The 15,243-nt window shown below is 36.0% G+C and overlaps 1 protein-coding gene across 3 annotated transcripts in view; it reads right to left on the minus strand.

The window, feature by feature from the left end:
- Positions 1-629: 629 nt before the first annotated feature.
- Positions 630-15,243, minus strand: part of LOC127632302 (nuclear factor of activated T-cells, cytoplasmic 3-like) — a 131,218-nt gene continuing 116,604 nt past the window's right edge. For all 3 annotated transcript variants that reach the window (XM_052110936.1, XM_052111014.1, XM_052110869.1), the window contains one exon: positions 630-2,582. In XM_052110936.1, the coding sequence (XP_051966896.1) occupies positions 2,503-2,582 (80 nt within the window). In that variant the 3' untranslated portion in view covers positions 630-2,502. The remainder of the gene's footprint in view (positions 2,583-15,243) is intronic.

A 15,243-nucleotide genomic window follows, 5' to 3' on the forward strand; every position in this document is an offset into this window, starting at 1 on the left:
CATCCAGTTGCCCTTACTCCCATCTCCCCTTCGGTGGACACATGTGAGCAGTTTTTAAAATTTTTTACTGTTAAAATTTCTGGTATACGCTCACAGATCTTACCTACTAGTAATGATCCTGTTACCTATCCTGTTCCGCAAAATCTATTGACTTGTTTTGTACCTGTGTCCCTGTCTCAACTCAAACATATAATTGCACATATGAAGCCTACTGGTTCTATGTGTTATGTTATTCCATCCACTTTGTTTAAAGAGGTGGTGGAATCAATTGGTCCAAGTGTGTTATCGATTATTAACAGTAGCCTGACCACTGGTATTGTTCCCAACTGCTTTAAGCATGCTGTTATTCAGCCTCTTCTTAAGAAAGCAAACCTTGATTCATCTGATATGAACAGCTTTAGACCTATATCAAAATTATCCTTTATGTCAAAAATATTAGAGAAGACGGTGCTTGCACAATTAAATGATTTTTTAGCCATCAATAATTTGCTCGATCAATTTCAGTCAGGCTTCAGAGCTGGTCATAGCACAGAGTCAGCTCTGTTGAGAGTTTTAAATTATATTTTATTAGGTGTGGATTCTGGTAGTCCTGTTGGTCTTCTGCTGCTGGATCTTAGTGCCGCTTCGATACGGTTGATCATGACATACTTATCAATCGCCTAAGAGACCAGGTTGGTATTCAGGGGTTAGCCTTGGATTGGGTCTCCTCATATCTCAAGGGTAGAACGATTTCAGTCTGTTTAGAGAACTGTTATTCATCAGTTGTTCCTTTAACATGTGGGGTTCCTCAGGGCTCCATTTTGGGACCCGTTTTATTCTCCCTCTACATGCTTCCGTTAGGAAAGATCTTTGAAAGGCATGGCATACACTATCATCTGTATGCTGATGACTCTCAAATTTACTTTCCTATTAAACATGGGAATCACCACTCTTTTGAGCCTCTGCATAAATGCATGGCCGATGTGAAGTGTTGGCTGGCAAACAACTTTCTTCAATTAAATGAGGATAAGTCAGAGTTTATTGTTTTTGGTCAAAGGGGATGTGACTTAAATTTAGAAAGAAATTTGTCACTGTTTCCAGGGAAAAAACTTCCCTATGTAAAAAATCTGGGTGTTATATTCGACTCTGAGCTCAGGTTTGATCGACAAATAAATGCTGTGGTTAAAAATAGTTTTTTCCAACTTAGAACTATGGCAAGGTTGAAGCCCATCCTTTCTTTTGAGGATTTGGAGAAGGTTGTGCATGCCTTTGTGTCCTCTCGATTGGACTATTGTAATGCTTTTTTATCTGGGTGTGAGTCAGGCCTCTCTCTCTCGCCTGCAGCTGGTCCAAAATTCAGCTGCTAGGCTTTTAACTGGAACCAGGAAAAGAGACCATATCACCCCAGTTTTGATTTCACTACATTGGTTACCGATCCAATACAGAATCAAGTACAAAGTGTTGATGTATGTGTTTAAGGCTCTTCATGGTCTTGCACCTGAGTACATCTCTGCCTTAATAAGTTTGAATCAACCTTCAAGGTCTCTCCGCTCTAGTGATCAGCTGTGTCTGTCAGTTCCTCGATCTCGCCTAAAAACTAAAGGTGATAGAGCTTTTGCGGTGGTAGCCCCTAGACTTTGGAATGAGCTTCCATTGGTCATAAAATCATCTCCGTCTCTATTCTCTTTCCAGGGTGCCTTAAAAGCGTATTTATTTTCCCTAGCTTTTAATTAATTGCATTATAATTTGTACTAGGTAGATTTTATCTTATTCTTGTTTTATAGGTTTTAAATGTTTTTTTGCATTCTTAAGCTGTATTAATGTGATTTTATTTATTTTTTATTACTCCATGTACAGCACTTTGGTACCCAGTGTGGTTTTTGAAAGTGGTTTATAAATAAAATTGAGTTGAGTTGAGTTGAGATGAGATGGGGCAGCACTGGGAAAATGTGTGCTGAAAGCCGCCAGCGATCCGGCTGGTAAAAGGCGCAAACCATATGCATGTAATACACTTCGAGCACCCGTCTGGTATTCAACTGAAGTGACTAGAATTGCTGTTTGTACTGCATATTCTGTTCAGGGATGAGGGTACTCAGCTGCATAGCTAGCCAATACAAAGTGTTCATCTACAAGCTACAAATAAAATACATCATGCTGTCAGAAAGCCCTGAATTCTTGTTTTTATTTCCAGGAGAACTATGTGTGCCAGACAACACCAAACCAAGTGTACTCCCACCTAACCAACACGTCTGTGTATGTATGAGAAAAACACATCTCATTTTCTTCTTATGCATGTGTGCATATGTGCCCCAATTCATTTTGTTGTTATCGTATATTTTTGTTGTTCACATGTGTTGAGTGTGGTGGATCAAGAGGCAATCAATATTTCTAGAGGTTCTAATGCCTTCTGGATCCAAGCTGGAGAAAGTATTTTCTGGTCTCAGCCTGATCAGGGCAGACTGTGGGTTAGGGTGGAAGCTCCTTGCCTGGGCCTGGAGTCCTGTGAGGATTGTCTGAGGTGGGCTAGGACTGACTGTGTGCAGCCGGGGAGCCCTCATGAGCCGCTGGAGCGTGAGACATGTCTCTGCCGATGATCTCATTCACTGAAATGACAAAAAACAAGACTTGAGCAAAAATCCACTGCCATTGGTAAAAAAAAAACATAAAAGGACAGAGATAACAGAAGCTAAACTGAGCTTTATAAAGTTTAGATTTATTTGTAATAATAATAATAAGTAAAAAAAAAAAAAAAAACATTTATTCTGTATCTAACCATTGAAGGGCAGTGTTGAGCTATACAAGAGCACAGGCATCATCCCTCAAGGGCGTATGGAAATAAAAGACAGCTAGAGCGGGATAAGACTAAAAAAAAGAAGTAAACTCAAGACTTTGGTATGTGATGCACTCAACAAATGGAAAGAGAGAGAAAGGACTATACAGTGACTATAGAAGTGTAGAAGCAGTGCCTATCATCTGGGAAAAGTGAAAGTGTGCATGTGTGAGTTGCTGTTTGTGAGTGTGTAAGGATGTAAATTCTGACAGCGGAGGTCTTAAGGTGACCACAACAGGCTATAAAACCATCCTGCATTTCTTTAACAAGCTTTGGTGCCGGCAGTTGCATCAGTTCATTAGATGTTTAATGGCCTTTGACTACATTTCCTTTAGCCATTTTTTGGTTCGGCTTTTAGAGCACTATGAAAGCCCTGTATTAAATTAATCCATTGTTAAAACATATGTTCCATATCCCAGGGGGCACTGGAGTAAGTGTGGTAATTACTTTAGCAGGCTGGGAGACTGATGTTAAAACAAGCAGCCAATTTTTTTTAATATGATGACCCAGCAGGCTTCTGATTAATGCAGTGAAAATGCGATTAATTGGTCCACATGCACTTTTGGATAAACATATTTCCTCAAAGCGTTAAAATGGCTAAGATACTGTATAGCTAGGATGACTGTGCTGTAACAATCAACCATCAACTATCACAATAAGTTTGCATTTGTTAACATTACATTAAGCAACAGTAAGTTAAATTAACAATGAAGAATACTTTTACAACATTTATTAATCTTGGTTAATGCTAATCTACATGGGTCAATGATGTGATGCTCATGTTTTATCTGAATTTTGTATTATTCAAAAATTCACACAAATGGACTCCTTGAATATATCACTACAATTAACATGTTTTCTATTTCCAGTTCAAAGCTATTTAAAAAAAAATATTTCCTTTTTTTGTGGTAAAGTAAAAAAATGCAAAAAAAAAAACAACAAAAAAAAAAGTGGAATTAAAAGCAAAGATTCTTGAAATGTTATTTTGTATTAGTTGTTTGGAATAATATATATATATATATATATATATATATATATATATATTTAAACAATGCTTTCATACCTGGAGAAAATAAGCAGTGAAACAATTTAGTTTGAAATAATATCAAAGTAAGGTGGTGTAATCAACATGCAGTAGCCATTTTGTCATGCGACAAAAAATCTCCATAAAACAGGCAAGACCCCTGAAGACCCTCACGAATTTTGTTTAGGTCAATTCTAAAAAAAACATTGTGACATTCCTTACGCAAAAATTCATGACATTTTTAAAATTTGTTTTACTTGTTTGAAAATGTATAAAAAAATAATAATAAAAAAACTTTAATTTTGGAGTAATTTTTCACGCATGTCATCTTGGATTTACACCTAAACTTAAAGACGTGGATGCAGCATCATTCAAATGCAATAGTTTTTAGTTACGATGCCGTTTTAGAAATTCACTATTCACAGTCAGCCATGAATAATTTAAGGCAAGAGTGAAAGTGTCCAATAACAGGGCATTTACTGAGATTAAGCGAGTAGGATTCAACTGGTCATGTGATCCTACAGGTCAGTCTCATGACGAATACGTCGCCATAGAAACTTTTTTGTCAGCATCCTCAATATGATGTTGTCATTCTGTTTTCCACTTGTTTAGGATGATTCTGTCAGAAGCTCGGCAATCTTCACATTTATTGTGCGTGTTTATCCGCAACATATTTCATTACACTTATAAATATGTTAAATTGCATTTTACTGTCATATATTAGGTCCCCAACCCCACCCCTTATTTTAACAACTTAACAACAATATAAACATATTGCAGACAGATAAAGGTAGTCACAATAATTTTATTTACATTACACTATTATATGTATATTTTTTAACACCTGACCCAAGCCCTAAAAACTCAACCTAACCTATGATATACAGAGATGCAAACTACTCACCTTTCAGCTAGTCACCTTTTCTGAAGCTTCTGAAGCTGTTTGGTAAAATTCTCAAAATGTTCCTTATAAAAATCACTTGAAACAGTTTATGCTAACTGTGATTTTTGGAGCTTCAAAAGAGAAATTTTAAGGACCTACTGAGCCAAGATATTTTTCTATTTTTCTTAAAAAGTGTTCTGGCGAAGAAAGAAAGTCATACACACCTGGGATATCATGAGAGTGAGTTAATAATAATAATAAGAGAAAAGGTTAAACTATCCCTTTAACCTTCCTATGGTATTTGTCATTTTTGACCAAAACAAATTTTCCTCATTTAATAGAAATGGTTTCCTTTATCTGAGCAGTACAAGACTTGGTGACATTTAATCCCTTTACCATCTGAACATACAATTGGGCTTGATTCGATAAGTCTAAGTAAAAAATAAAAAGCGTAAAAAAAAGAGCATTTTTTTAATCTGGCAATCAATAATATAATTAATAAATCAGCCACAATTAAGAAAAAAAAACCTGACAGAAGTTACAGTGTGAGACTCTAAAACATCCTTAGTGCAAAACATACACACATATTCACACACATATTCACACACACACATATTCACACACACACACACACACACACACACACACACACACACACACACACACACACACACACACACACACACACACACACACACTTGTTGTGTTTCCATGTTTTATGGGGACATTCCACAGACATGATGGTTTTTATACTGTACAAACTTTATATTCTATCCCCTAAACCTAACCCTACCCCTAAACCTAACCCTCACAGAAAACATTCTGCATTTTTACATTTTCAAAAAACATAATTTAGTATGATTTATAAGCTGTTTTCCTCATGGGGACCAACAAAATGTCCCCACAAGGTCAAACATTTCGGGTTTTACTATCCTTATGGGGACATTTGGTCCCCACAAAGTGATAAATACACGCTCACATATACACACACACACACGCACACGCACACACACACACACACACACACACACACACGCACATTTGCAAAAAATTACTACAGAAAGTTTTAAATTGCTAAATGTTTACACTGATTCTCTTTACATTATTATGCATTTACTTTGTGTTATTACATTTTTATGTTTGAAATAAATTATTGGTAGAAAATGTCTTATTCTGTGTCTTATCTTTGTAACACCATGGTCAGGTTTGATTGAAAGCATAATTACATTAACTGCAAAAACTGATATTTCAAATGAATTTAAATGCAAAACTTTGACAGATAATAGTTTGATAATGTATAAATGTATAATCCAAATGCATATCTTGTGATACAATATAAAATTAGGTCACAACAAGCCAGAGATGGGACCAAGTCACACATGTGCAAGTCTCAAGTAAGTCTCAAGTCTTAACCTTCAAGTCTCAAGTAAGTCTCAAGTCTTAACCTTCAAGTCTCAAGTAAGTCCCAAGTATTTTTTTCTTGGGCAAGTCAAGTCAAGTCAAGTCACAGGCTATGTCAAGTCAAGTCCAAGTCAAGTCACAGGCTATGTCAAGTCAAGTCCAAGTCAAGTCACAGGCTATGTCAAGTCAAGTCCAAGTCAAGTCACAGGCTATGTCAAGTCAAGTCCAAGTCAAGTCACCTTATTATTTTAATTTTACCTGCAGAATCTGATCATAATAAAGTGAAAAGACAAGATATAAGTAACTGTCAGTAAATTACAATACTCATGTTCAGTAAAATACATCATGGAATCAAACAAAATTGTAACGTTTGAAATGTTTTAAATTTTCAACATTGAGTCCATAAAACAAATAACAGCTTAACATCCAACAGACTCCTCTCTGAACACCTCCCTCTCTCTCTCAAACACAGTTATGTACATTAAACTTTGTTACATTTCTCCTCTCTCTCTCTCACACACACACACTCGCTCTCTCACACACACTCTCTCTCTCGCACACTCTTTCACACACACACTCTCTCTCACACACACACTCTCTCTCTCCCACACTCCCACACCCACACTCACTCACTCACTCACTCACTCTCGCGCGCACACACACACACTCACTCTCGCGCTCTCACACTCCCACACCCACACTCACTCACTCACTCACACAGAGTATATCCATAAGCCTATTTTTGCAATGTCTGTGAGTGGGAAACGTTGAGGTACCAGCGCGCGTGAATGTCATGGCAACGTACAAAACAAAGTACCTCGCGCAGGAAACACTTAACGTAAATGCGCGTAACTAACGTAAATCAAGCAGGCTAGTATGCAGCATAAGCCGCGAAATAAAAAATTAATGGACAGATTTTTTTTTTCCAGAAAACTTCTTGCACAAAATAAATTCAAGCACTTTCAAGGACCTGTATCTATGTATGTTTATTTTCAAGAACTTTCCAGGGCCTTGAATTTTATTTTTCAGATTCACAATCTTTCAAGGATTTCAAGGACCCGTGGGAACCCTGCTATTATTACATTAGCTAACTACCAACTAACCAGATAAAATTAACAAATTGACAAGCACTTACTGGGCAGAATGGCTCTTCAAATGGCGGACGAAATTGGAGGCTGTCATCTGGCTGTCTGCGATCTTAACGTTGCATGTCTTGAAAAGCGCTGTTCGTCTTTTGCCATCTTGATAATAATTTTTGAAGCCGAAAGCGATGACCCTCGGTAACGTTACCCCTCCGGCTGACATGTTGATGTGTTATCTGATCTAAGTGGGCGTGGTGTGGGTAAGGTACGAGAGGGCATGGCTGATGATAGCCTATAGTGTCGTGATCCAGTCATGACAAAACTATTCTCAGCCTGCGCTCCAGCTGGATCAACTTTATTTTTTTAAATAATTTATATATTTTATATTCAAACTGAAAACATGATGTGATTAACACTCAAGTCATTCAAGTCTTCGTGTCTCAAGTCAAGTCAAGTCCCGAGTCTTTAACTTCCAAGTCCGAGTCAAGTCTCAAGTATTTTAATTTTTGTCAAGTCAAGTCACAAGTCATAAAAATAGCGACTCGAGTCGACTCGAGTCCAAGTCACCAAGTCACAAGTCCCCATGTCTGCAACAAGCCATCAGACTACAACCATCTACTGGCTTTTATTGGCATGATATGCTTTTCAAGTCATGTTATTTATATTTTTTTCACCAGATGGTAGGGCTAAAACGATTAGTCGACGTTATCGACAACGCCAACAATAAAGAATTGTCGACAAACATTTTCATTGTCGAATAGTCTTTTGATTTCATTTAACGTAACATGAGATCACATTAAACTGTAACGATGACATGCGAGAGCAGCAATGCAGCTCGCGCCTGACTGAGGAGAGGAAGAATTACACAGATCACAGTCTAGATGCACTCTAAACCTTCCAAACAGCTGCAGGTGATGTAGATCACAAATTACAAGGGAATTATACAAAAATACCAAATAAGTAAAAACAGAAGCACTCTCGTTGTGGAATAAGCGGAGCTGGAGCTCTTTAAAGGAAACACCCGGTGTTTCTTAAATGCAGTTTTAATGTGTTATAGCTTCATTAAAGTTAAAATAATATGGAAGCAGATCATATAATTAATTACAAACTCCGACTCTGGCATTTTTCTGTGCGGTCAGTGCCTCTTTTATGAGCTGCGTGAATGTCCCGATCTGAGTGGGAGAGATTGAAACTGCACCCGGCTGAGAGAGACTCTGATGCGGGGACTCTGATGCTCGTCTTGCTAAAGCTAGATTATAACATGAATGAATGTGACTAATTGAATCATAAAATATGTCACTGTGCATTTCTTATCATGAAGAAAATTGGCAATAAGCAGCTTTATTAATGAGAGAGTGCTTTTTTGTGTGTGTGTGTGTGTGTGTGTGTGTGTGTGTGTGTGTGTGTGTGTGTGTGTGTGTGTTAAGGATGGCTTGAAATGAACAGAAAGGTGAGAGAGGAAGTCTTCACCCCATTATACACTGCAACAAAATACATCTATGATTTGTTTTGGTTTGTTTTCCAGTAAAAATAACTAAACCTCATTTAAAGCAATGCACATTTTCTTTAGCAGCTATACTGCAGAATAAAAAAATTGTTATCTGAGAATGTTGAATATAATATTAAAAATACAAATATTTTAAAACATAGAAATCCTTTAAAAAATAAGATGCATTCACCTGAGAAGCAGCATATAAGATATTTAGACTTGCTTTTAGAGAATAGATCTCGAATATACAGTATGTATATTTTGCCTTTACTGCACTTGCAGAAGTATAACCAAGTGAAAAAAATAAACGTATATACAAAATACACTTATTGTATATTTAAGGTACATCCTCTTAAAGCAAGTCTGAATATTTTATGTTGCTTCTCAAGTAAATGTATCTTGTTTTAAGAATTTTTAGACATTTTTAAATGGAAAACAAGACATAAATACTTGATAACAATTGGATTTGTTGCAGTGAATTTCTTTACTGAATTAAACTTAAAAAGTATTTTCACCCTTTAATTCAGTGAATGTCATTTTAAGGTATTTTTAAAAGATTATTTATTGCTGTGTAAATAGAGGAAAAAAATTATGTTATGAGATGATTATTTACAATATAAATGATTAATATCGAAATATGAAATGGATGAAAATATGGTAACACTTTACAATAAGGTTCCATTTGTTAACATTAGTTAATGCATTATGTATCACGAGCAAACAATTAACAATATATTTGTTACATCATTTTTTTAATCTTTGTTAATGTTAGTTAATAAAAATATAATTGTTCATTTTTAGTTCATGTTAGTTCATTGTGCATAACAAATTAACTAATACAAATTTTGATTTTTAAAACCTATTAGTAAATGTTGAAATTAACATTAACTAAGACTAATAAATGTTTAAATAGTATTGTTTATTGTTAGTTCATGTTAACTAATGTTGTTAACTAATGTCAACAAATGAAAACTTATTGTAAAGTGTTACCAAAAATATGAAGCTATACTTCAAAATATGAAACTATATTGTGAAAATGAGTTTAATATGGTATCAGCTTGACTTTTAACATATGGTCCAAGGGCCGTTTTAGTGGCACAGGCAGAAAGTCCCCCAGCGATGTTTGGTCATGAGAGCGTGTTGGATCCTAACATGGCAGCCCCCATGAGGGGACCCTCTCCATGAAGAATAAAACAGCTTTTATAAGGTTACTGATATGACTTGAGTCTTCATCTCATGTGAGCACTCATGATTTTGTTTCAAAATTACTATTAAAATGCCTTTAGGTTGTGACTCATGTACATTCCAGGAGCAAGAAAAGTATTTGAATATGTTTTATTTGATGGTTAAACCACTTGACATTTCATTCACCATTCATGTGATCAATTATTTCGTAGAAAAGGCTAAAATGTATTTAGAAAATGCATGAAACTAACATGGTCACAAATATTGAATTTCTATGAACTTGATACATGTGTTTTAAAATAGATTTTAAAAATATTTCTAATTTTACCAGCACAGACAACCTTATTTGACAACTATCCTTATACTGATATTATTTTATTTTATTTATTTAAAGTTGTGAACGTTAAAATTTGCTAATGCAATTTGAACTTACATGAACAAATTAACATTGACCAATTAATAAATGCTGTATAAAGTAATAGTTCACTGTTAGTTTGTGATCCCTAATGCATTAACTAACGTTAACAAATAAAACTTTAAAGTGTTATCAACGAGAGAGAGAGAGAGAGAGAGAGAGAGAGAGAGAGAGAGAGAGAGAGCGAAGCGAGCGAGCGAGAACACATTCATTGCTTTGTGGAAAAAATGATAAACGGTGTTCCTTCACAGAGATGGCAGATTTTGACACACCCCATCACAACATTCAATCACCAGATTTCCAAGCTTGTCATCAGAGTACAAAACCACATCAGTAAAATGAGATGACAAATCAGACATGTAAACCTAAGGGAAAAGCCTAAAAGCAGATAAACAGGTTGGATTGTTGAAGGGGGATCACACGTGGCCTCAGGTATCATTCATACTCAACGGGTACCTGCCTCTGCAAGTGAGTTAATAGCCCCTGCATTCCTCATCCAGACAATCTCTCACACTGCTGCTGTGAACCCATGCCTTAACGGGATGGGCCACATTTCACTACATTTTCCAACAGTACTAAAAACAGGGGAGCTCCATCAAAGAGAACAAAGATGTCGGTTGATTTGCACTCAACACTGGATTAGAGCTGAGCTTTTTTTTAAAAACCAGGATCAATATAAAAGCAATGCACAATGACACAAACAGTCATTTGGTAACAAGACATCTAAAGGCAGAGAGCTGGACCTACAACAGTCCTAAAATAGCATAATAGGGTCAAGTAAAGAATATATGTGTTTATTAAATGTGAATGTGTGAATAAAGGCAGAAAGTTAAAAAAGTGGAAGGACACCATATTAAAGGACTATACCAGGGGTCGGCAACCTATGGCACATGTCCTAGCATTGGCATGTGGAGGGGTAATCACTGGCATGCCAGCCACGGCGAGAGAGAAGTAGATTATTTTATTTATATAATTCCTCACCTGCATTCCAATCTACATCTTGATGTAATCCTTCCTCGTAATCAGGCAGCGTGTTTTTATGAGCTGAATAGGAGGCTAAAAAAAGTATAAATGTGACAAGACTGCGGTATACCCAACAGTCTTGTGCAGAGCGTGCAAGCCATTTGTGCATCACGAGCCAGCAGCGTTTCACTTTCTGTTAATCGCACCCGCTTTGATTCGGTCAGGCTGCGCGGATGACAGCCAACATTCCAAGTTTCATTTGTTTCTTTTTAATTTCAGAACAACATGTGATGTAATAAGGAAAACATCACTATTAATCCTTGAGATTTCCAACCCAGCATACAGGTACACCATCCTTAAACCATGCTCACACTCAAAATGACATTAAACAATTAAAAGAGAAAACATAATCCCACATAGTGGTGTTAAAAAATCTGAAACTATTAAAAATATCAATTAAACCTGGAAATAAAGTTTTGGGATTTTGCAGATGCAAAAGGGTTAATAGTTGATCGGCTTGAGTCTTGTCACACTTTAATAGTGTTTAAATTCCCATTCAGCTGATGAAAAAACACTGCGTGATCATGAGGAAGGATTTCATCGATGTAGAGTGAAATGCAGGTGTGAAAAACTTCATATAAATAAAATAGCCTGCTCCTCTGTCGCTGTTGCTTACATATACTAGTGATTACATCTCTGCGTGATTTTGAAACATGTCTGACATAATAAAATAAATATTTAAGACTCCACACTTTCGTGATCAGTAATCAAATAAGCAAATGTGAGATTAAATGTGTAAACTCATTTAGTACAAAAGGACAGGTTTTCTTTCATTAAAGCTAGGGTTGGGCGATGTCCCCTAAATTGGCAGTTGACGATGTTGACAGTAAAACATCGCGATGGACGATGATATCGTCGGTGGGGTGGGGCGGGGGATTATATAATTTCATATAATTTTCAAAAATTATATGAAAAATTATAATTTCATTATTTTACTAACCCAACTAATGACTCGTCGGCGCTTTATCAGTAGGTTGCACGACACGTGAAGCATTTTTTTTTTTAGCTGTCACTTAAGAAGAGTTGTGCACTTTTTATTTTAATATATCTCTTTACATAAATACCATTTTCCACTTAAAAACTATAATTTCGTTATTTTACTCACTGATGAGCAAAAGGTCGAGGCAGAAATGACCATGTACCTGCAGGAAATGGCCATTGATAGGGAAGAGGACCCGCTGACTTGGTGGAAAACGAACGACAAAAGGTTTCCGTTCATGGCAAGATTAGCACGGAAATATCTGTGCATATGTGCTACTAGTTCTCCATCAGAGCGGGTCTTCAGCACAGCGGGTAATGTAGTTACTCCAATCCGCAGCTTATTAAAACCAGATAAAGTGAATATGTTGGTATTTCTGGCCAGAAACATCGAAATTTAAACATGGTGAAAGATATTAGACTTCTTTACGCATTTTTCGCCCTCCGTTGCGGAGCTATTCGATTTTGCATATTATTTTTTAAACGTTCATTTGTGTAGTTCAGATGACCACTTTACAATATTTCCATAACATAATTTATTTTGTAGCCTGTGCTGAAGTTAATTGTGCTGCTAATTATAAGTGAAATGTTAATGCCGAGTTTCGGTCTGAGTGTTGTTCCCGTTTTCTTGTTTTATTTGTTGTTCTTCTATGTTTTAATAAATGTGTGTTATTCATATTCACCTTGTTTCTTTCATTTGATTTGACATTATGGATTTATGGCCAAGGAAATTTTTCTTTAAAAGTATTAACCAGACAAAAGTTATTTGACGTTCGCTGGTCTGGGTTTATCTTAAACTGCCGCTTCAGTGTATACAAGAGCTATGTGACAATGAGCAAGATTTTCTGAGACACTACAACTACTAATAATTAATTAATAAAGGCTATTTTCTTGTAGCCTACAACATAAATATTTTAATCTAAATGTACAATGTAAGACATGTAAAAAAAAGACAAGAAGCTAACAATGTCAAGATCAATATTTGTGTAGCCTGCCTGACACGGTATTTTCACAGACTAACACGTCACGTCTCTGGCATATACTACAGTATTTAAAATAGCATATATGCATTAGTTATATTCTCAATTTAATTTACAGAGCAATCCCTGCAAAGTTTTTAGGTTAACTATAGAAGAGACTAGGATTAGTGAGTCACACTAGCAAGACTCGCAAAAGGGGGCGTGGCATCACGATGGTGGCTCTACATCGTGATGTTGGTCAGCCATCACGATGGACGATGATATCGTCCATCGGCACAACCCTAATTAAAGCACTTTCACAAGATGCTCTGTGAAAATTCACATGCAGGATCATGATAATATCATAATTATCAGGTTTTGCAAAAACTTTTTACTCAAACTATTTTGCTGATAATATTATTTGCAATGAAAAATAAACAATTAAATTAGACAAATATAAAATGGATTTTTTTTTTACAAGTGGACTCAATATTTGGAAAATCACATACATGTTTGTGAAAAATGGCACTCCATGTCAAAAAGGTTGCCAGCCCCTGAACTATACTGATCAACATATAGTCACTAGGATCTCATATATTAGCTTTTCTAAAACAATATTTAAACTGTTCTGAGGATTTGTTGTGTTTTAGTAGCTCACACTGTAAATATTACTCTACTGATGCTTGTCCAGGATTATACACAGCTCTTTGGTGTTTTAAAAAAATCTAAATGTCACGAGAAACTAATTTTAGCACTATCGTGCTAGTATCATCATTCAGGTTAAGTTTTCTACACATTTTATATTACTACATGTGCTTTGTCTGCCGTTTATGTAGTTATCTGGGTTAGCTTTGTGTGTGGATTGTTTTTCTTTCTTATTTTGTGTGTTTGTAGTTTGAAGTTGTTTTGGCACATTGTTATGTGTTTGATCTTATTATTTGTGATGGCTTTGTGTGCAAAAGATGCATATTGTGTGACTGTGTGTGTGTTTCAAATGCCCAGCTGCTGTCACAGATCATCCTGTTGGCGTAGGCGGCTCTTCCTCTTGCATGAACACACTTCACACATACAGACTTACTCTGGGCTGATTGCGAATTCTGCTTTAAAACCTACCCAATCTGCTGCTTGCCTCTCACACTAAACAATCACACACACACGCACGCACGCACACACGCACAGAGTACATACAAATTGCCAGATATCCCACTCAAATAATAAAAAAATGTACACAGCAAATTAACTGGCCTGCATTAACACTCAGTCTGTAGACAAAACAATACAACATCTTGAGATATAAGTATGAGTATAAAACATTGTGAACGTAATGGGACACTATTCTTTGGTTCATTGCAGCTATTCCTTTCTGAGATCATCATAAAAATGACAGAGAAAAAAAAAAGCTATTTGACTGTAAGTGTAAGATAGGATATATGTTTATATATTTCCAATTTCTTTTAGAATTTCACAAAAACAACATTAGCAATTCAAAATAAAGCTACAGCAAGCTGTTATATTTTTGTTATTGATATGTAGCATTAAACATGCAAACTAAACATTTGGTAAAAAGTAAAACAAGCAAACCAACAATACGAATGTCAAAATGTAAGCTTGTATTTTTAGCACAGATTAAGTACACAGCAAATCAATATATACAGACAGCTATGTAATTAGTGCCTGTGGTGTATCTGTGGTATTGGCAGAATTTTAAGGGTGCTGCATTTGAGCAGAGTAATTTTAGGAAAGACAAATATGTTGTCAGCCACGGTATTCAACCTTCTTTAAAGACAACTTTCCAAGAAGTTGTTTTCTTTTCTCTTTTTGGATCAAATGCTTTCTCTCACTTTTTCCATTTTTATGTGACAACATAATCGCTTCCAACATTCATTTGAGCACAAGCACACGCACACACTGCCATTTGAAGTGTGCTCTCTTTATTCAACATTTGAACCAGTCTTACAGCAAGTCACCTCAGGTCACAGCAGCAAAAACACTCCG

Source organism: Xyrauchen texanus, chromosome 1, assembly GCF_025860055.1.
Source record: "Xyrauchen texanus isolate HMW12.3.18 chromosome 1, RBS_HiC_50CHRs, whole genome shotgun sequence".
In the NCBI taxonomy this organism is placed as follows: domain Eukaryota; kingdom Metazoa; phylum Chordata; class Actinopteri; order Cypriniformes; family Catostomidae; genus Xyrauchen; species Xyrauchen texanus.